A 23340-nucleotide genomic window follows, 5' to 3' on the forward strand; every position below is an offset into this window, starting at 1 on the left:
ATTTTAGGGAATTTAATGTGTGGTTGTATACAGGATGGACTGAGGTGGGGAATAGATAGCACAGTAGTCTAAATGTCAGGTAATCAGCCCATGAACAGGTACGCAGAGAGAGCAGGTAAGAAGAGGAATGAGAAGAAGGAAGAGATTAACAAGGACTGGCCATGAGGATGAAAGAAAAGACTGAATCAATTGAAAAGGACAGCGAATTTTCACACCTGGGAGACCGAGGAAATGGCAATAAGTTTTGGAGACTTCAGACTTCAGACATCATCTTAGAAAAAATGATGAGCTTACTTTGTGCTATGGCAGGTTTGAAGCAACAGCAGTATAATCGAATGGCATGGTGGAAAGAGCTCAACTTTAACACAGACAGACCAGGTTGCTAATGCTGCCTTGGCCTCTTGCAGGTTGTGGGTCTTTTCCAAGTAACTTAAACTCTCTGAGCCTTAGTGTCCTTCTCTATAACAATTCTCAGGGTTGTAAGGATTGTGGTAACTCATGGCAGACAAGAGGTGAGGCGGACATCTGTGGGTGTTTGGTCTGTCCAAACAACAGCACAACACAAGCATCTTTCCTTTGGGGAACGCTTGTCCGCTAGTTGGTGGGCTGTCATTCACAGGACCACCTTCTCCGTCACTATGATTGATCCAGGAAAGGCACAGGAGCCAGTCAGGGAGTCAGAGACCATTTTGCAGGGACGAATATGAATGTTCGATGAGAAAGGGGTCTGTTCTCACATCAGGAGCAGTAAAAACACTGTAATCCTGACAGTATCTTTGGGAGAGAGAGTGCTAAGAATGCAGGCTAACAGGGAAGAGCAGAGATGAAAGGTGGAGAAAGAGAGAGGGGGAGTGAAGAGCCCTGATAATATTTTTTAAACCCTTAGATCAAACAGAGTTATTCGTTGGACTTTTTAGTTATATGAGTCAATATGTGTGTATGTATGTACATGTGTGTATAGATATATTTGAAATACAACCTTATTCTGATTCTAAGTGAAAAAGAATGAGAATGACAGAAACAAGTAACAAGATTTCACCACTGAATATTGTGATGTGACTGTAGCAGTCATATTTGAAACTCAGTTAGGGAAGAGCTATCTTCCAATACAGCTAAACATGCAGGTCCAAAAATATAAAGGTATTTTTTTAACTGTCACATTCACTCTGAAGCCCATTCATCTCCTTCAGCATCCAACAGATGAAGCACATGTTCTGCTTAGCTATATAATAAAATGGCAAACATGCTGCACCGCTGACATCACTAGACAGTTGCCTATAAAGCCAGACGTCTGAGGCTGAGCTCCAGCTTCACTTCCTCACAGGTCGTCATCTGCATCCAGGAGAGCAGTTGTCTGGGCAACCTCTAGATCATGCTCATACTGTGTTGCCAAAGCTGGGTCCATGACCACCTCTGGCAGTGCAAGAGCAGGTATTGCAGTAAATTCCGAGTTAGGGTCTCCAATTAGTTTTCCAGAGAGCCAGAGGAAGGGCTTTCGGAGTTATAGCCATTTTTGGCAGAAAAGTCATAGTACTAAAGAGTCTTCTTTCGGTGGAAGACAATTGATTTCACCTTAACTTTTCTGTCCTTAACATTCACTTTGTTGCCACACAACATAATGAGGATGTTTTCATATGCTTGTACCAGGTCTCTATGACAGTTAGGCACATTTTTGTAAGTAACTCTAGAAGTCACATCAAACATTATAATGGCACAAATGCTTGGATGTGATAGCCATCTCTCAGTCCATCAAATTTCTCCTGATCAGCCCTGTTCCATGCATTGAACTTAATAGGTCCTCTTTTGGTATAGAACACAAGGAGATGGACCTCAACACCCCAGGGAGCTACATACTTCTCAAATTTACCAGCAAGATGATGTTTCACAAATGTACATTTTCTAGTCCCACCATCACCAACTAATATGAGTTTGAACTGCAGGTGGGCCTCTTTTTGGGCAGCCATTGTGATGTTACTTCCAGAAGTATCTCCATTCGACCCTGTATATATATTTTTAATTAAGGTAGTTCAAATAAGTCCTAATTAAGCAATAATTAGGTCAATATGAGTCAATATGTGTGTGTGTGTGTACATAGATATTGAATACAACTGTATTCTGATTCTAAACAGAGTGGGAATGACAGAAACAATTTCATCCTAATTCATTCAAGAAATAATAGTTGAATAACATTTAAAGGGAATTGCCACTTAGAGTTTGCATGACTTCATATTCCATACTTCTTCCTTTAAAAGAAGCCAGGTGGCAGCAGAGAAGGTATGAAGACATCTGCATCATTGAAATAGATGTGGATTCATGGGCCTCTGAAAGGAAATATAAAGACTCACACTATGAGATACGAAGACACACTACAGAGCCAGAATAGTAAAAACAATGCATTGTCGGCAGAGAAACAGGTAAATAAGCCAGTGGAACAGAACAAAGAGCTCAGAAACAGATCTATTTATATATGGGAACTGATATATGCTAGTTGACACCACAAACCTGTGGGGAAAGGATTTAATAGGTGGTGTAGGAAAAACTGGTTTACCGTATGGAGGAAAGTAAACACTGCATACCAAGGTCAATTCTGGATAATCTAAAAATCTAAATGTGAATGATAAAAATATAAAATCAGTAGAAAAAAATGTCAGATACTGTTGTCATCTTGAGGTCAGAAAGAATGTTTTCAATTTAAGACCGAAAGCACAAACTATTTGGCAACAGATTGGTGGATTTGAACCCATAGATAGTTCTGGCCAACAAAGGACATCGCAGACAGAGTGGAGGAAGATAACTTCGATGTTGGAATCCAACAAGGAAGTAACGTCTAGAACAAAGGTCAGCGAACCGTGGCTCACAGGCCGACTCCGGCCCCACCACCTGCTTGTGTAGGTGAAGTTCAGTCGGAGCACAGCCCCGCTCATTCATTCACGTACGGCTGCTCACTACAACAACAGAGCTGAGTCGGTGCAGCAGAGAACATGTGGTGTGAAAAGCCTAAAACGCATCTTATCTATGATGTGCAAGGAAATTAACAACAACAAAAAACGTCAGGAACTTGTAGGAAAATGGGGCAAGGATATAAAAGGGAAAATATGAAGATATATTCAAGTTTACTGTTAGTCAGAGAAATGCAAATTATATAAAAGGAGATTCCATTTTAGACCCACAACATAGGAAAAATTAGGAAGTCAGATGATAGCAATTACTGACAAGGAGGTAGGGAAATGGATATTATTGTGCAGTCGAGATGGGAGTGTAGACTATGCAGTCTTCTGGAGAGCAGCTTAGTAGAACTCGGTAGAATTCCTACACGTACACCCAGCAAGCCCACTCCTGGGTGCAGCTCTGAGAAACTGTACTCCGGTCTGTAAGAGAACATGTACAAGAGTGCGTATCTCTGCAGTTTGTGGGAACGGCCTAGTGATAGCAAAGGGAAAAGAGAAGTAAACTGTAAACTGTACCAGCTGCATCCTGTGGAGAGCCAAGCAGCAGGTAGCAGCGGACGAGAGGTGCATACAGCTGATCATACGGTGGACGGGAAAAAATAGAAACAGAATGAGACTTGTGGCCCAACACTGTGTGTGTGTGTGTGTGTGTGTGTGTGTGTGTGTGTATATATACACACACACACACACATATATACACACATATATATATACACACAGACATACACAAATATGTATGTATGTAAATACATGCACAATTCTATGTACTTTTCAAAATTATGGTCATGTATGTACATACCTAACCAAACATATTACAGGGGATAAGGTAGAATGGGAATGGGAGTGAGGCTTGGAAATTAAGAGAAAAATAAAAGAAGAGAAGGGCTTTACATAGACAGATGACAGTAGTGGAATTAGCTTAATTCTGTGTACCTGAATTCTAAACATGTGAACGTGAACTCAAGGTTCATCAGAGAAAGTGGCGGTAGCTTCCAGACTGGAACAGAACTTGGGTGAGTGGGCAGGACTAGAAAGACGTGAGAATTCTCCACGGAGCTCTGTGGAGCTCCCCCACGAATAAACTTTCACAGTTATGAACATTTAACTTACTGGTTCTTCCACTGCAACATGTCCCATTTGGACTGGTTATCAATTTATCACCATGGAGCTCCAAATCCTCTTCTCTTCGTCCTGCTCTGTGACACTGGAGCTGGGTTGTGCAGACATTTCTCCTTCGCTGCCTGTTATAGTGATAAGCTTTATCAGTAGCAGGTGCTAAAGGAACTCTGCAGGTGAAAGGGGTTTCTCTTCCTGGTTCCAGTGTCTTCTTGTTTCTGCAGTGTAGAAGCCAGTGGGGCCAGTGGGAGATCCAGTGGCGCGTGCCCTCTGGAAGGTTCCGTGTAAATCCAGAGGGCGGCTTCCCAGATGCTTCGCCGGCACCCAGCAGGTGGTTTTCAGATTGCCAGTGGCAGCCCTGCAGCACCATCCCACCCAGCGGCCACGGTCGCCCTCTCTGCAGTTATTCCTTAATCTCAGCCCTAAAGCCCCTCTGCCAACTTTCTCTTCCTTGAATATTTGGCATCTTCCCCAGAGGTAGCGGTTTCTCCCTATACCTGTTATTCCTGTAGCTGCAGAGTTCTCTTGACTCCTCTTTATAGTTAACCCCCTTTTTTTTACCAATTTAGTAATTCTCTATATTAAATTTTCCCTGTTTGAATCGTTGGTGCGGTTTTTGTCTTCTGATTGGAAAAACTGGTTTATCATATGGTTTATCATATCACAGTAAAACAGCAAACAACAAAACACAAGCCTTTCCACTCTTCTTACCATCACAGCTGACATTCAGTCTCCTTGGCCTATCATCTTTTGTGTGTTTCTTTTTAATTTTTCAATTATAGTTGGCATAAAATATTATATTAGTTTCAGGTGTACAGCATAATGGTTAGAGATTTATATAACTTACAAGGCAATGGCCTGTTTTCTTCATTCATTATAATCAGGCTCTCCCAATTGAAATTGAAATTTCATTAACGAGTTCCTAATTGCCCAAAGAGATTCCTTTCAGACTTTTCTCTTAATTACTTCCTCCTAGGAACAGATGATCACCTTGTAATACAGAGAATTATCCCTACCATGTTTCCAATCATTCCTTTTGAAGCCAACATGCAAGAGCAAGAACGTTGGAGTTGGATAAAACTGTATTGAAATCCCAGCTCTGCCATTTATAAGCTGCGTGACCTTGATCTTTGTGAGCCCTGGTCAGCCTTTGCATCTGTGAACTTGGGATAAGAATGGTAATACCTAGCTCAGAAGATTGTTTTAAAGGATAAATAAGGTAATTTTTATAAAGCATCAAAGCATAGAGCTTGACAAATAGTAGGTACTCAACAAATGCTAGTTCCTATATTTTAATGGCCTTCATCTACCCCTTAGTAGATGTTCGTGACCCTAGGCTTCTTTTTCTCTTTCCTTCTATCACCTTTCCTGGGCAATGTTACCACATATGAGGCTTTAACTACCATCTACTTATACAGTCATGACTTTTAGACCTGTATCTTCCTCTTGGGTCTCTCGTCTAATCCAGAGAGGGATCTAACATTGTCCCTTGAAAACCTCACAGCATGAAGCAGTTTCTTGCCTGTGCCTCCATGTGTTCTAGCCACAGCTGACCAACCAGGGACTGGTGCTCCAGCCAGAGCTGTCGCCTTTTGATGGCTCATGACAAGGCTCTACCCACGGGGACGCTCCACACTGACACATGAAACAGAGAGCCAATCGGACCTCTCCGTGAGCTCTTTCAGTGTGGGACAACGAGGAACTTGGTACTGGCAGCCTGAGCTGAAAGAAAACAACAAGAAAAGCCAATATGCAGATCCCTTGTGGCCATTAGACCTAGGGGTAATCAGTGACCTTGAGGAGAAGCAGGAATAGTTGTAGAAGAAGCAGAGGCATAGCAAAGCTCTGTCATATGTGAGTGGCGTTTCTAGAGCCAGTAGCAAAGAACATGGATGTTGAACTGCTGGGGGGGCTGGGGCAACTGCGTCTTGTAGAGAACATTCCAAGACTCCATGGAGCCTGGGCACTGAGATGCTTTGCCGGCTTTATTTCTCTGCTCTCTTCTTTTCTCTTCTCTTCCCTTCTCTCCTCTCCCTCTCCCCCCCCTCTCTCTCTCTTTCTCTCTCTGTGCCTCTGTCCCTCACACAAATAGCTTTATATAGATTTTTTGTCTGATTGCAATTGAGACGCTCATTCTCATTGTTTCTTTGCAATAAATACTGTCAACTAAAGAAATTTGAGTCTTTGCTCTTACAACTAAAGAAGCTTAACCAACATCCCATCAGAGTTTCAGTTCCATTCTAGATCCATCTACAAAACTGACTATAGGATACCTTTTCCTGGGTGTCTGCTGAATGAATACATATATATGCACATACGAACAAGGGAATAAAGGAGGAACGAGCCAGGATGGGCCATAGTGAAAAAGCAGCTGAAAATGCAAGTAAGTACCTCAAGAGAGTGCATTGCTACAGATGGTAGTAAATTCAAACTTTGGTTCTCAAACATTAGTGGGCATCAGAGTCACCTCAATGGCTTGTTAAAACTTAGATCGCTTGGTCCTACCTGCAGAGTTTCTGATCCAGTAAGTCTGGAGTGAGGCCTAAGAATCTGCATTTTTAATAAGTTCTCAGGTGATGCTGAAACTAGTGATCTAGGAACAACACTGAGAGCCAGCAGAGTATCAAGGAGTGAGTGGCTAAGAACATAAAATACCTCAGGAGCTTTGCACAAAGTAATGGACAGATTGAGAAATTTTCTGTGTTGTCAGTCCAGCTAGTAATTTCCAGAGAATGGCAGATTTTGCTGATTTTCTATCCCATGAAAAAAATACACTGCCCCCCCCCCCAAATTATTTCTGTCCCCTGGGAATATCTCATTGGCAAAGTCACAGGTAGTATGGGTGAGTCCTCCTCATTAAAGCTGTCTTAACACTGCCCAGCGCCCGGCCCTGACCAGGACAGTCGAGCAGGTTCCTGAGTCAGCCAGCGGCATCTGTCTGTCTCCCTCAGACTCCGGCACTTTCAGCCACGCCCGCCTCCATTATCTGGGTTAGAGTCAAATTAGGGTTGAGGAAGCCAAGGCTCTAGAGCTCCCTCAGGTGGATATTTTTATTTCAGTTCTATACCCATTTTAGAGCACATTGCATCATTTACCGAATATGGGGCATTACTGGTTACCTACCTGCTGAATGAGTTTCCTAGGGCAGCAATAATGAATTATCACAAGCCAAGTAGCTTAAAACAATAATTCGTTCTCTCAGTTTTGGAAGCTAGAAGTCTGAAATCAAGGTGTCCGCAGGGCCGTGCTCAGTCTGAGACCTGAAGGGGAGGGTCCTTCCTTGCTTCTCCCAGCTTCTCGTGGTTTGCCGGCCATCCTTGGGTCTCCTTGGCTTGCAGCTGCAGCACTGCATTCTCTGGTTTCTCACATGTGTATCTCTATCCTCACATGCTTTGTCATCTGTGTATCTCTATCTTCATATCTTCATATGGCATTCTCCAGTTATTATATCAGGCATATGGGAGCAGGGTGAGCCCTACTCCAATATGACTTCATCTTAACTAATTATATCTGCAATGACCCTATATTCAAATAAGATCACAATCTGAAGTACTGGAGATTAGGACTTCAACATATCTTTTTGGAGAGCACATAATTGACCCATAACACCTACCCAGGACACTTTACCCCTTTATTTCCTAATTAAATCCAGATTTTTCCAAAAACACATTAACTGAAATACCAGTGAATAAAAATTTCCGAGCTCAGACTGGGAAGACCCTGCCTACATGGCAATGGCTTGTCCTTGTACACAGGAGGTACTTGGGGCAACTGACAGAATATGCCCCTGAAGAGCAATGGGGAAACCAGGCCACGCAACGAGCCTGTAAAAGTTGGGGACATAAGAAGGCCGTGCGGAATCATGGCACCCCTCAGATCATTGGTTTGCGAATCACTTGTTTTTTCTGCCTGTTATCGCCAATCAGATTATAAAGGCTGGCTTTTTTTTTTTAAATCTGTTTTAGCTCTTATCACAAAGACGAATATATAATAGAGACTCAAGTTGAGTAAATGTTTCAAATATTGTTAAAAATATTTGTTCTGCTAAATCCTTTTTCTGCCCCATTGTGAGCTTATGCAATAAAATGAACACTGAAACAATGAGGAGTGAGGAAGGATTGTACTAAAGGAGCAGATACTGGTTTCACACTTCAAAACTGAGAGAGTAGACACAGAACTTGAGGGATAGCTGAGATCCTGTTCAGGGCTCTGGCTATAGCAGATTTTAAATAAGACAAAGTGGCAAATGCTGAGCAGAGAATGCTGGACTGCTGGCAGAGGGGGTGCGTTCCCTTCAGGCATCCAAATAACTGTGGGTATACATGTGGATTAAGTGGGGCCCAAGTGGCTTTGGAAGGAGGTCAGCTAATGAGAAAACATGCTCAGTCCGGGAAAGACAGACTGGACCAGACCCACAGGGGTTTGAGCTCAGGTGCAGTCAGGACTTTAGTGACAGGTTCCTTCCCATTCCTCCCTGACCCACAGAGTTGGATGTCCAGGAGTGCCAGATCCCATAAGGGTATGTGCATCTTTGTCTTTGATTGGATTAGTTTACAGCTCTGTAGAGATAGATGTAAACTTGCAGAAAACCAAAAGTCATGGAAACGTTTCCTGTTTCTGGCAATGTCAGTGAATCATCTTCCTGGCAACGCAAGAACTTTGTCAAGTAGAAAGTATGAATCTCTGTAGGTCTAAATCTCATTTGACCTGGTTTGAACATCTTACCGATTCTCTGTTAATGAGTTAAATAAAATCTTTCACATGCAAGTATTTTATGTTTGTATGAGAGTCATGATTTTACTTTTCAGAATATTCTACTTTAACAGGGAAAGAGGTAAAGAGGAATCGAATGAGAGATACATAGGTGCCTGAAGTTTCAAAGGTTAAACAGAGACACAGGTAACTATGAAGAAAATCAAGTCAATGATGGTGAAGGATGAGAAAGCAGACTGTTGGGGGGAAAAGTCAGGAGATATGAAGTTTATCGTTAGACCTTTCCAATTCTCTTATACATCTCCTCTTTCAGAGACTTTATCAGAGTCTGAATTCTCCCCCTTCCCCCAAGATCAAATTTCTCTTCTTTTCTCAGCAAGACCTTCTGTCCAACTAAGAAACTAAAACTGTCTGACTACAATTTCTCAAGGATGTTATTTTCTCTTCATTTTGAAAAAAAAATTAGATTTATGCCAAATTTGTAAAATTATGATGGAATATACAACGCAATAATTTTCATTTTTAACTGTGCAATTTAGTGGCATTACATACCTACAGAATGTTGTGTAACCATCACCACTGACTTTACCTAAAACTTTTTCATCCTTCCAAATATTAACTCTGCCCATTAAGCAATAACTCCCACTCCCTGATAAGCTCTAATCTGCTTTCTGTCTCTATGATTTGAATACTCTAGGTACCTCATATTAGTGGAATCATACAATATTTGTTCTTCTGTAATAGCTTTATTTCACTTAGCATAATGTTTTCAGAATTGATCTATGTTGTAGCATGTCAGAATTTCATTCATTTTTAAAGCTGAATAATTTTTCATTATGTGGATATAACACATTTTACTTGTCCACTCATTTTGTTGGTCATTTGGGTTGTTTCCACCTTTTGGCTATTGTGAATAACACTGTAAATTTTTTCTCTTCTTTTTGAAGAAGCTCAGTTAAAAGAAGCATAAAAAGATCTATCACTGGAGCAGTGTGTGCAATTTGAAGAATAGGAATTCTACTTTGCCCTGTCCTTACATTCTTAGAAACCAGGATCTCCAGCCTGGCACCCTGCTGCTGAGAGATGCCTATCCTCTAGTACACTTTACTGCAGAATATGCTAAGAAATTTTTGCTACCTCCTCTTTGTCCCCATCCCAATAGCTAGCTGGTATATTAGTTTGCTAGAGCTGCCATAATAAAGTACCACAGACTGGGTAGATTAAACAACAGAAATTTATTTCCCCTCAGGTCTGGTGGCCAGAAGTCTAAGATCAAGACATTGGTAGGTTTGGTTGCTCCCAAGACCTCTCTCCTTGGCCTGCAGATGTCTGTCTTCTTCCTGTGTCTTCACATCACCTTCCCTCTGTGTATCTGTTCCTGATCTCATCTTCTTTTAAGAAAGCTAGTCATATTAGCTTAGGGCCCAACCTAACAATCTTATTTTAACTTAATTATTTCCTAAAAGGCCCTATCTCTATATAGTCATATTTTGAGGTGCTGGGGGTTAGGACTTCGGCGTATGAATTTTAGGAAGACACATTCAGTCCCTAATAGCTTGCTGCCAGATTGATAACATATCACTCTCACATAGCCTGAAAGTTTTTAGTCTGCTTGTTTGATGAAACTGAGTTTATGAAAAAGGCGCTCATTTATATTGATGTAGCTTGGAATCTGCATATTGGATACCAAATCATTAAAGACAAGTCAAAACTGCAGAAATCCCTGGGAAGAAATTGCATTGCAACTCATTGACCTAAATGCATCTTAGGGTTAGATTTTCCAGTTGCTTTTTGAGAGGAACTTTATTTTCCCTAAGCAGCTGGTGGGATTTGTGGGATGCTGTCAGTGAAGGTGGTAATGGGAGAAAGAGGGGAAATGGTTGTTGGGATTGGGTGACTTGGACTTGTTTAACTTCCATGACTTTCAGTCTCTCCGTTTGTGAGCAGGAGCTTAATGATTCAGTGGTCTATGGGCCCTGGTTCTCAATCGTGGGCCGGGAACAGGGAGCCGGGAGCAAGCACCGCATCACCAGGAGCTGATGAGACGCAGAATCTCTGCACAATGAATCAGAATCTGCATCTTAAGCTCTCCAGGTGATTTACATGCCCATTGAGGTTTGAGAAGCACAAATTTAAGACTCATTCACTCTGGTGGTCACAGAGGGAAACCAAGGAGCCAATAACTGAAATTTAATTTGCCCCTCTCTTCCCTCAGATAGCAAGTTGTAAGAAAGATGTTCGTGCTTCTAAGCTGTTGTAAATGCACAGGAAAGGCTCCTTTCCTGTAGGCACCCACATCCACCCTATTCAGAGCAGAAAACAAGGATTCGAATACCAGTGTCCCCACCTTTTGCTAATCCTAAGAGATCTAAGGAATGAGCAAAACCCAACTGGATAAACAGCTTAATTTTGGAAATGACCTGGGCCTCCATACTGAAATCTGCCATAGATCTGTGTTATAAGGAGAGATGCACTCAACAGTAAAAACGAACAGTCCACCTAGAAAATGGGCAACAGACATGAACAGACATTTCACCAAGGAGAGGATACAGATGGCAACTAAGTACATTAAAAAATGTCCAACATCATTAAGCATAAAAGAAATCCAAATAAAAACCACATAAGTTGTCACTACAAACCTATCAGAGCAGCTAACAAAAATAGTGACAACACCAAATGCTGGTGAGAATGCAAAGAATCTGGGTCACTCTTGGTGGGGACGTAAAATGGTCCGGCTGCTCTGGAAAACAGCTTGGCCATTTCTTATAAAACTACCACACCACTCTGCCATTTCACTCTTAGGTGTTTATCCAGAGAAAGGAAAACTTACATTCACACAAAAATCTGCATAAGATTGTTCACAGAGGCTTTATTCATAATAGCCCCAAGCTGGAAGCGGCGCAGACGCAGACGTCCTTCAATGTGGTAGAGGCTCGTACATCCACACACTCGGCGGTGGAAGAATGAACCACTGCTGCACAACACAACCTGCTTACACTAAGTGAAGAAAGCCAGTCCCTAAGGTCACATGCTGCACGTCTATTTATATAACATTTTTGAAATGACAACATTACAGCAATAGAGAACAGATTAACGGTGGGAGGGGTGTTAGAGAGGTGGAGGTACACTTGTATAGCAAAGTCTAGCCGGAAGGATCCCGATGTTGATGGAAATGACCTGTATCTTGACTGTGTCAGTGCCAGTGTGCTGATTTGGATATTATGTTGTGGTTTTGCAAGATAAAAAACATTGAAGGAAATTGTGCAAAAGGTACACAGGATCTCCCTCTCGTTTCTGGCAACTGCATATAAATTTATACTCTCCCCAAAAAAGAGAAAGAAGAAGAAAAAATGATTCTTAGACAGAGAGAGACAGAGAGACAGAGACAGTGACAGAGACAGACAGAGACAGAGGCAGAGACAAGGGGAGAGAGAGAGCATACTGTGTTCTAGTCCCCACTGAGAAATGTGCGTTGATTCTTTAACAGTGGAGGAGTTGGAATGGGAAGGGAGAAGAGGGGTCTTTTTAATTTATTCTCTAGAAATCCCTACATTACTATGCAAACTAGAAACAATAGCTTACACTAATCTTTCTCGGGAAATAACTGGTCACCAAAGCCCAACCAGCACATACTTCAGAACCTGCCAGAAAGCCAAGCCTAAGAAATTACAGGTAAATCTCTTGTCCCTAGTCCGTGCCCCATGTCAGAAGCTCCTCTTTGTCAGCAGGATGTCCTTTACATTGGCCTTGAGGGGCACTGATTCGAGGCTTCCAGATGTGGGAGAAGTCTGTCTGGGTGTTGGCTGCAGCCACATTCTACCAGGAGGCTGAGGCTGGCTCAGGCCTTCCTTGCACATAGGCTCCAGGCAGCTTTTAAAACCTGCCTTTGACCAAGGAGCTCATCAAATTCCATATGAAAACAGGAGAGAGTTTCCACAGCTCATCTCCCCAAGGATTATTGCGGCTTTGGTTCTCTGTCCTGCCCAGTGCAGACATGGAATGAAAGGCATAAACCAAAGCAGTACCTTGAGCTCTACTTCAGTCAAGAGACCACTTGCCTTTTTCACAGAGCAAGTACCATGGAGATGGGGAGTCAGGCTCTATAAACAGAGACCAATTCTTTGTCCTCCCTTTACCACTCTACATCAAATTGCTACATCCTCTCCTATATTTGAGCCATTGCTTTCTGTTCAGCAGAAAACCAGATCTGGGCTTCTCAACCAGCAAGTCCCAATCAGTGAACATTGGTCAGCCTCCAACGAGTTTCCACCACCATCCCTTGCCTTGACTTTAAGGGACTTGGCTTGCCTCCTACCACTCGATCAGCAACTCAAACCCTCAAAACGAACCACAGGTCAGTTCCTTCTTGCCTGGGGGAAAGACTAGGGGTATGGTACTCTCCACGCTCCCAAAAACATTCACGTCCTTTTCTCCTCATAGTGGTCACATTATGATTTAAGAAAAATAAAGAGTAATACTTTACCCCTTATAATGTATATATAGAAAATCTAGTAAAATCAAAATAAATACTGCAAATGCCAAACCACTGTATTTGTATAACTACAACACTGGGAGGATCAGAGGTTAACTGTGGCTTAATATAAAATCACATCTTAGCCCAACTCCCTTTCAGCTTTTTGTCACTTGCCAAAGAATTTCGCATACATTCACTCGCACACGACTATAGCAATCTAGAGATTAAATATTTGAAGGTAAGTGTAAGTCAGAAAGGATTGAAGATTACAGTTTTTTCACAGCTTTAAAAATAGGTTACGTCTTCCAGTGGAAGAGAACAACTCTCAGGTATTGTGTGAGGCCGGCTGCTCCTCCTTCTGCAGGGCGCCCTTTAACCAACACCACTTGGGGGTTAGGTTGGTGAAGGGATCCCCTCAGCCTCCTGGGACTGTCCTGGGTGCCAGGACATGGTAAGATGTAATTGGGGAGTTTGCTGGAACCTGGAGCCTGAGCTAGGTCCCTTGAGGTATCCATGCATCTGGGCTTCTGGTCACAGCCCTGATGACAGGTGAGGGAGAAAAAAGGAGGGTGTTGCCTTCAAACCAGGTGGGGTGGCTCCAGAGACACAATGTTAGCCACCTCAGTACAGCAATATCAAAGGTGCTGAGAAGGAACTGTACCTCCCCCCTCAAGCTGTTCACACCCACCCTTGGGGTTTTTCCTCCTCAGGACACAAAACTTATTCCACTGTTACTCATATGGTTAAAAATGCAACCACTCTGACAGAAATTTTCAAAAAAATCACAATTAAGGTAGAAATAAACCATATTGTGACTTCCCCTGAAATTAAGCTTTGAAGAAAACCAGTGGATATATGAGAGAGGTGGAGAGAAAGCTAAGAGAGCTCATCTTTGGCATCTGAGACAGACCAGGAGGTATGAGTATCAAGAAAAACTGTCAAATGCACATTTTAGCCAGGTATCAGGTTGTGTTTTTCAAAGATCAGTAATACAGGGCCACATTTTTCTGTGTATGGAATTAGATGATGCACCCATTAGTTTGGATCCGGCAATGATCCCAGGTCAACAGGTAGTTGAGCTTTGGAGTAAGAGTTTTCCCTTCAAATTTCTTTACCCAAACAGGTCCTAACAGGTGGCTTATACCACTTTACGTATTTAATAATCATCGAGGTGTCATTTGATAATGGTGCTGCTTTGTACTAATATTCTGAACACTGCACAATAAAAATGCAATCTCCACAGTTGCTTTCTTAAAATCCTCACACAAATTTTGAAACCAAATACTACTGTCAGTTAAATAGGTATCCAAACAAGAGCTTTCAGTAGGTAAATTAAAATAAAGGTTAAATTTCTGTAAAGATATTTGGAAACTGTTAATAGTGGTTGTCTGCAGGGGAGAGAACTCAAGTGACTGAAGTATGAATGGAGACTTACTTTTCTCTATATTCTTTTGTATATTTTGAATTGTTTACCGTGTGGATTACTGATTCTAAAGGGAAAAAAATGAACTCAAATAAGTGAAAATTAAAATAAATATTCCGAATCTAAGTTGAAACTGTCAATATTGAATATCTCTGTTAAAGTGACTTTTTTTAAACCTTCAAAATAAAGGGAAACAAGCTCTGCTATTTTCAAAGAGCCCACCCTCTTCATCCCCAGAAATTCAATAGCTGTGTATGTAATTCCTCTAAGGAGCCGGTAAGCATGTGTGGGTATTAAAAATGCATTTAATTACTTCCCCCCAAGTTTGACAGAAGTGTGGCAAAGAGGGCCATCTGTTTTGCTTGAATGAGAAATGACCCAGCATTCTGATTTCAATTAGCCTCTTTGTAGTTTTTTTGTTTGAGCTGGTTCCATGGGTAACAGTTCAAACTAAGTGTAGAGAGGAGCTGGCCAAGTTCTGCCAGTGCTGATTTGTTTTAACAACTGTCAATGAACATAGAACAAATGTACAAAACAATGTTGCTGGATACACGTTGAAATGCATAATTTTATGGAATCAAAATAGCACATTCTTGAATCTGAGAGCTAAACAAAATATTGAAAAGGTATCTCTAAGTCATTATATCAATTTAAACATTTATAATCAGTATCACTTATCTCATGTCCTAGTTTCAACCAACAAAAATTTGTCTACAATAAGCAATATACTGTTATGACCTGAGCATGATCCAAAAATGATATAAGCTGTGATTCTTGCCCTTAAGAAGTCTGTGATCTATTTGGGAGGATAAGTTTGAAAGCTAAACAATAATTTGTGTAATATTTAAGATAATAGGAGAGCTGTCAAACATCAGTATGCAATAAATGAGTTAATGAGAAGGAAAAGTAATTTAGTCAAAAAGGCTTTATATTGGGAGGTATCTGCTCATTGGTGGTAGCACAGGACTGAAACATACCCCATCAAACTCTTAAATCCCGTGTCCCCTGTATCACCTCTGTTCGCATTTCTCTCTCCCTCCCTCCCCCTCTCAGTGGGAGGTTTACGAAGGTGGGTGTATCATCTCTAGAATAGTTAAGGGTTACCCAAAGATACATCACTGCATTGGTGAAGGTCATCCAAAGTCACCCCTGTGACTCTAGAGAAACCAGCCTGAACCTTGGCTCTAGTTGTCACTGCCTCCCAGGGTGTGTTTGTCTTGACACCAGATTCCTGGGTCCTCATCCTGCATAGGCTGATTGTCCAATTTTTTGATGGTCATGTAATGGGTCTCAAGGAAGTCATATGGATAGGGGTCCTATCTGATGACAGCTAGTTTGTTCCATTCCAGGAACAACTGATTCATATTTCCCTGCACGTGGAGCAAATTGCCACTGCACTCAGGTATTCCCAGTGCTTACCGTCTTGTTTCTTCATGTACTGAAAGAAGATTGTACCACCTCTGTTCTGTTTCTCATCATGTCTCCTCTCCTCAAAGGGTTTGTAAAGTTTTTCAAGGTCACATCATCCAGGGCAGAGGAGTAGGAAGTCTGGAAGGTGTCCTTGGAGTCCTGGTGGTGTGACTGCTGAGAGGGGACCCTGAAGTGGGATTGTGGCTCAGCAGAAGAATTATTGGATGCGTTCTGAGTCCCCGGCTCCTTCTGCTCTAGCGCCGCTGAAGCAGAAAACAAGTATGGCTAACCCCGGCCCTGCCGCCTGTTTACTGCTGTATGTAAGATAGTCCAAGTCAACACACTACAACTGTATTGCTATAACATCAGCCAGAAGACCCTCCTTCACTCTGATCCACCCACCTATGATGTTGCTAATAACCAAAAACCAAAAACATTTATCTTATATTTAGGAAGAAAATCAGATTTGAATTCTATGTATACAATGTCATTGATTGTAAGGTATCAATTAAAACTAGTTTTTAAAGTGAATGCAATCTATCACTTTTGAGTTATACCTATCACAACTTTTCAGATAAATTAATGACTTATAACTTATGACTTACTATAGTGCTATTTGATGGCCGATACCATTCATGCGGCCTAGTTTTCCAAAAAATATCCAAGAAAATAGGACCTTTTAGACCTCACATTTTCTTTACAAAATAATTCATTAATAATGAGAATGTCAAATATATCAGTAGGTCAAAGTATGAAAAGGAAAAAAGATAATTGAGAAAATGAAGACATGAAGTTCAAATGAGTAGGCTGAAGAAATCCAGAATTTCAAAAGCTGGAGGAAATACACAGAATAATAATTTTTAGTGTTTAGACTTCAAATCACATTGAAGGAGAGAAGAATCAGTAGGAGGAAACAGGTTTGGTTCTATCAAAGTAAAAACACCTGAGATCTCATTGTAGGCATGATGTTATTATGGCCACCATTTTTTCTGGCTATAGGAGCAAAATACAAATATGAAAGTATACTTAATAACATAAATTTACATATAATGATCTACCGGAATGTCCTGCTATTCACAGGTAGGTGAAGAATTCATTCTGTTAATGGAGGTTATTTATTCTGTTCATTAAAAACCAAAGAGGGTCTTTCTAAAGTCTTCTCAAGTCAATAATTTAAGAAAAGTCTTTAAGACCTGTAATGCTTTGTAGCTGTTAAAGTGTTGTGTGAATCATTACTTAATTTTAGCTATATGTATAAGTAAATGTATAAGTATGAGGTACTGATAGCACATTTAAGGTATCAGTAATTTTCAAGTCAAAAAGCAAATAGAACAAAGGGACTGGATGCCTATTTCTGGCCACAGAGCAACTTCTGTTCTGCATTATGCACAAGCTTTTATCTCATGGCATAACAGACACAGAAAGGTCTGCATTTACTACCTCCTCTAAACTGCCTCATTACCTAAATAACACTCTTTCCAGTCACTCCTTCCAGTTAAAGCACCGATTACTTAAAATGCAAATATTAAATAGCATTAAAGTTACTTTATATATCGATGTTGCTTTGATTAGCAAATTGGCCAAGAGTTGGGACACTGAAAAATGACTTACCTAGGTAAATTCTAAAGTGACAAGAAAAGAAAATTCAGAAAACATGACTGCCATGTGTGTTCATGGCATCATGGCAATCTAGGTAAGATAGAGTCCCAGTCCCCAAAGAGCTTACTTGCAATCTTAGTGGAGGAGAGACAGATAAATAACTGTGATACAAAGCATGAAGGAAGAGAGCTTAATTAATGAGGGTTTTAAAAACCTTTCCAAATAGCTGAGATTCATTGGTTTTCGGAGCAAATCTGGATATATCAGAAGCAGGACTTTTACAAACCTAGCTCTGAAGCAGCCCCTTATCTCTGGAATGTAATTTGGACAATGGCTCAGAGAAGCCGAGTCATGGAGCTCAGAACACAAGGAAACCTTATTTTTTCTTGGGGATGCTCAAACTAAGGAAAAGCCTCCTCAGATTCTGAACAACCACCTCCACGTGCTATGACCACAGTGCTTTTCGTCTTGGAGAACTTCCTAACTAACCCTGGCAGATGACTCCTCAGTAATCATCATGATAAAAGCCACGGAGAAGAGGACTTTTCTCCCACCGCCCTCTCACCGCTAGTCTTGCCTTCCTTTTCATAGTGTCCTTCCTCACCTCTCCTCCCTTCTAAGTCTTTTCCTTTAATACTTTTATTTTTCCAACGGTCTCTTCACTGCTTAAGTGTGAAATGTGGTTACTTGAAAGTATAAAGAAAAAATAAAAGTTACATAAAAACAGTAAGCTAACTGTTCACAGAAAGAAAAATAAAATTAAAGAAACTTAACTTTGACCAACAAAACTAGTCTAGTGTCTGAATCTGGAGATTTTTTATAAAACTTTTTCTTTGTTTAGTTAACCAGCCTATCTCAATGATACCTTAATAATATTATATATAAAAAACTAAATATACTGCAAAAGATACGTAAATTTGAAAGAAACTTTTCTATCTTAAATCTTCTTTGTGAGAGGTTAAAAATAACCAGAACTCTTTAAAACCAACAAGTCAGTTTAAAAAAAAAAAAATGATATCAACATAAAATTATATTAAGAACTCACCAATATCATATGAGCAACAGCTAGCAATTTTAGTTGAAAGTTTAATGACAGTATCTTTCATAAGCAGTAAGCACTGAGTCCCTAAAATACAAGATGAATATTCTCATAAATATAAGCAGATTAATGTTTCTGAAATCATTCCCAAATTCTATATTCTACATAAATGAAATTCAGTTAGTCAGATCAATGTGAAAGAGGAAGTTATTTCCTAACTTAAAAAAAATTGTTTGTGAAATCCAAACTAAGACAATGCAATCATAGAGAAGACGTCTAGTCATTGCTAATCGAAAAACCCAACTTTTTTAAAAATCAAAAATGTTGTATTTTGAAAAACAAATCAAAAACATAAAATCCTTAATGACGATGTAGTAGGGTGTATATTAACCACTAGACTTACATCATTTATCTGGCTAGATACATGACTTAAAATTTCCATTACTGCCTAATGGTAAAAATTCTGGATTTGTCACAAAGCCCAGGACACTGAAACTTCATTTAGATCAAAATTCAGAAAGGTTACATTAACAAAAATCAGTGAAATCTGATAAAACAGTATAACTCATTTTAAAACACCATTATTTACAGATTCTCCTTGAATATACAACAGGTAATGATGCAATGAAGACATTTTTACAATATTTATTAAGATAACAAATTTATAAATTGAAAGACTCAGAGGCACATAGTTTAAAAGGCCAGTACCATGGGAATAATGAAGTCAACACAGAAAAAAAGGTATGAACAATTACAACCAATACAAGATTTTTTTTTTTAAAAGCCACATCCCAATAAACACATCATACGAATCATCCTTCAAAATTACCATGATAAAAAGTTGTCTCCTTCAAAGAAAAATAATTCTTTCCACTTACCGAGTCTAGAAAATCCTATTTACAATGAACTGTCCTGCATTTCATCAGTATTGTTTAATATGGCCTCCTCTATTGCTGCCATTAGAAGTACTGAAAATTTTATAGCTATTGTATTTACAAATGCACATAATATTTAAATTTGCTCTTCATTGAGAACAACTGAATATATACTTAAATCAAATCACAATACAAACGTTTTAGTGTGAAAAAGTAAACGTTTTAGTGTGGGAAACACATTTGGTAGGGACAAGTGTACGGGAAGAGGTGTATTTAGAATTATGTTGTTTCTGAAGGATTACTAGGCCAATAAGTCTGATAAAATTCAAGGTAGTCACAAAAACAGGTCTTTGTTGATGAAGAATTTAATTTATTTCTTTTTAAGTGGACACACTGGGCTTCTTCAGTCAACTTTCACCACACTGTATATTTTGGTAACAAACCAAAAGCATGCGAAGAAGCCAATTGTTCCTACGAAAGAAAAAACAAAAAGCTTTTCAAAGGAAGCCTCATTATTTACACAAAAATACTTAAAATGACTGATGCCTTAAAAAAGCCACCAAACTATAAACTACTACATACCAGGAATATAGCACAGATCCATGAGTTTTTTTGAAAAATGTACAACCACCTCAAATCAAATTTCCTACAGAAACTGACAAAGAACTTTTTGTACAATGACAATTGTACGAAATGACAATTTTCCTTTCCTGTTTAAGAATATTTTATCATAAAATGGAAAGCTGATATTAAAATTAATTCAAGTTTTATAAATAGCTTAAATAGAATATCAGATTCATACAACAATAAAATGCAGATATTTTCTAAGTATAGTTACTGGGAATTATCGGTTTTCAAAGAATTATAATAACTCAAAAATTTTTTTATAAAGTGCTAAAAGTAATATAATTAGGACACTATCAAAGATGCACCTCCACTAAAAATGAGAAGTACAGTGGTACCAGAGGACAGAGTAGCTCTGTCAAAAGCTGTGTATATCATCTTTGGACTAATCCACTGAAACCTACAAGCCCATTTCTTTACCTTATCAAACAGATAATTTTATATGCCCTAGCTGCCTACATAGACTGTTATGTAGAGCAAATGAAATGACTTCTGAAAAAATATATGCCTGGATTTTCAGGTGTCTTCATCTTTCTAGACTCCAGGAGGTATGAATGCTATATGGGTGACAGAAATGAGGCTCTGAGGGATTAAGTAATTGTCTAATGGCCTTGTGGCTGGTTAAGTAGAACTAGAACCCATATCCTCTTTTCCTGACTTCAAGTGTAGTACTCTTTTTAACTATTTTGTGTTTAGATTTACTAAATATAAATTTATAGAGACTCTGTTTTGCAAAAGGATATATACTAAATTGTGAAACTGCCAAACACATTTCAAAAAACTAAGGCATACCATTTTTTTCTAGGATTACCCCTCAACAGGTAGGGGTGCAGAAGAATAAAGGAGATATACATAATATACATTTTTATGTGTAAAGTCCCAATGAGTTTTCACTACTATTTTAAATATAATATAAAGAAATGTAATATAAAGTAATAAAGGAGATTTTCTATATCAAGTGAGACATTACTATGGGAAGTTATAAACATTATACTCATTCTTACATCATAAATGTACTGAGCACCTACTATGGCCAAGTCACTATTTTGGAGGACACATAGTACCTTATAGATATTCAAAGGGTTATTAGTAAGCTAAGCCTGGGACGAAGCTGGGGTTAATTTCGGAAAAGTAATACTAAAAACATAAATATATTTAAACAACCTTATGCTTAGCAGGAATTTCTAGGTAACAAGAGAAGATATTTTAAGATGAAAAAAACATTTTATCACCATACTGGCAATCCAAAAAAAGTTAAGTTTATTTTGTTCTTAACAAAATACTTTTAGTATTTTTTTTCTTAATATGGGTTAGATATAATGTACATACTAAAAGTGGCATCTTTCCTTATGTGACAGAATATTATTTTGTTTTATTAAACAGATTGAAAAAATGTCAATTTGGAGTCCTGAAGTAACTAGCGGTATACCCCACTTTAGAAAAATTCAGACATTAAAAGGGCTCACCACTCCCATGTAGAGAACCTTTTTCACAAAGTGAAATACACTAAAAGTTACTGGCTTAACTTTAACAGCTCTAAGTGAAAATATGACACTTTAAAAATCAAGAACGATAAAGTTCAGGTGATGGTTAAATTATTATTATAACAAATGCTTAGAAAAACAATATTCACTAAGATTATTTTTTGTGTGTAGGCAAGGAATAAATTATTCTATAGATGCATTTATAGATACACAGATACACAAAAACAGTAATTCCTTGTTTCATAAGCTACCTCGATTCTACAGACCATTTGTTAAGATTTATGGCTGTGAGTCTAAATCTATCACATAGCACCAAGACATGTACACACTACCCCCCCACCCCCAACACACACACCAACCTCACAATGTCTGACCAATGACCTGGAATACAGAACTGATATACGTGCCTGAAGCTTGTTATACATTGATATAGAAACAAGGGCACTTCAAAACCCTACCTAATTCTCTTAAATATTAATTGATGAGTAAAAAGTAGAACAGTTCTAATGTTTTTAGGTTTTTTTCTTTTGGGATCCTATATTTCCTCATATAGCATGTAACACAATCTTAGATAAAATTTCAGGTGTACATTTATTGTGCCAAAGAAAGGCCCTACAATTTTCTTTTTTTGGTTCGGTCATTCCACAAGTGTTTACCAAACACTCAAAGGGCTCTGAGATACAGAAAACTTTTATCCAGATGGACAGAGAAGATATACATATACAGAAACACCAATACAATATACATTATATCCCATTAGGTACTTGGATTTTAAAGTAGAGATATAAACTTATAGTTTAAAACTTTTAGAATAAGGGATGTCCTATAATTATTTTTTCTTGATATCATTTATTCTCAATCTTATCTTGACTTCATTCCCCCAATTTCTACTTTATTCCTAAACTTATGAAACTAGAGCTTTTAACCCTATTTTTGAAATGGGCAAAAGAAAGACTGTACCATTAGGAGGTTAACAGGGGAAAACCTTGAGATGTACTGGTCCAGGTGACCCTGTACTTTTAGCACAACATGGACCTTGTTTAGTCTTCTTCCCTTAGGTTCTGCTTTCTCACCTTTAGTTCACTGATGTTCATGTCAAAGGGGGGCAGACAAAACTACGCTTAGTTGCACTGAGCACTTAATATAGGAGTGCTAAATAGGAGAAGCCTTCATGGGTTTTATAAAAGGAAAATATTTATAAATAATTGCCTAAAATTTTATTAATTAAAAATAATCATTTTAATTCTTACCTGTAAAAAGAAAAAAGATCAAAACCATTATCATGGTATAACCAAAGTACAGAATTGTACTTGCTGTTCCTGTAATTTGCAGTTTTGAAAAGAAGTAGTGTATTGCATATATTAAGAAATAAACTGCAGTAAAGCCACTAGTAAGGAATGAACGCCACTGCCAATGATAATCCTAGTAGAAAAGAAAAAAAATTAAAGAATAAGAATGACTTTTTAATAGATAACATGTAGCAGAATAAAGTTATAAAACAAACATAGCTAAGTGAAATAGCCACCAAACCCTGATTTTTGCTATCAGTTCCAGTCTCTTTCTCCTACTGAACTTCACCCATTTCCCTCCTCACTAAAAGTGCTAAGAAGCACTCCTTATTTTTGGTGGAGCTAC

The 23340-nt window shown here is 39.0% G+C and overlaps 1 protein-coding gene and 1 pseudogene across 2 annotated transcripts in view; both read right to left on the reverse strand.

Moving 5' to 3' along the window:
- Positions 1 to 1160: 1160 nt before the first annotated feature.
- LOC107499194 lies at positions 1161 to 2017 on the reverse strand (annotated as a pseudogene).
- Positions 2018 to 19351: 17334 nt separating this feature from the next.
- Positions 19352 to 23340, reverse strand: part of TM9SF2 (transmembrane 9 superfamily member 2) — a 50594-nt gene continuing 46605 nt past the window's right edge. For both annotated transcript variants that reach the window (XM_016123179.2, XM_036228828.1), the window contains exons 17-18: positions 22956 to 23127; positions 19352 to 20068 (exon numbers count right to left, since the gene is read on the reverse strand). In XM_016123179.2, the coding sequence (XP_015978665.2) occupies positions 20001 to 20068; positions 22956 to 23127 (240 nt within the window). In that variant the 3' untranslated portion in view covers positions 19352 to 20000. The remainder of the gene's footprint in view (positions 20069 to 22955; positions 23128 to 23340) is intronic.

Source organism: Rousettus aegyptiacus, unplaced genomic scaffold, assembly GCF_014176215.1.
Source record: "Rousettus aegyptiacus isolate mRouAeg1 unplaced genomic scaffold, mRouAeg1.p scaffold_m13_p_11, whole genome shotgun sequence".
In the NCBI taxonomy this organism is placed as follows: Eukaryota; Metazoa; Chordata; class Mammalia; order Chiroptera; family Pteropodidae; genus Rousettus; species Rousettus aegyptiacus.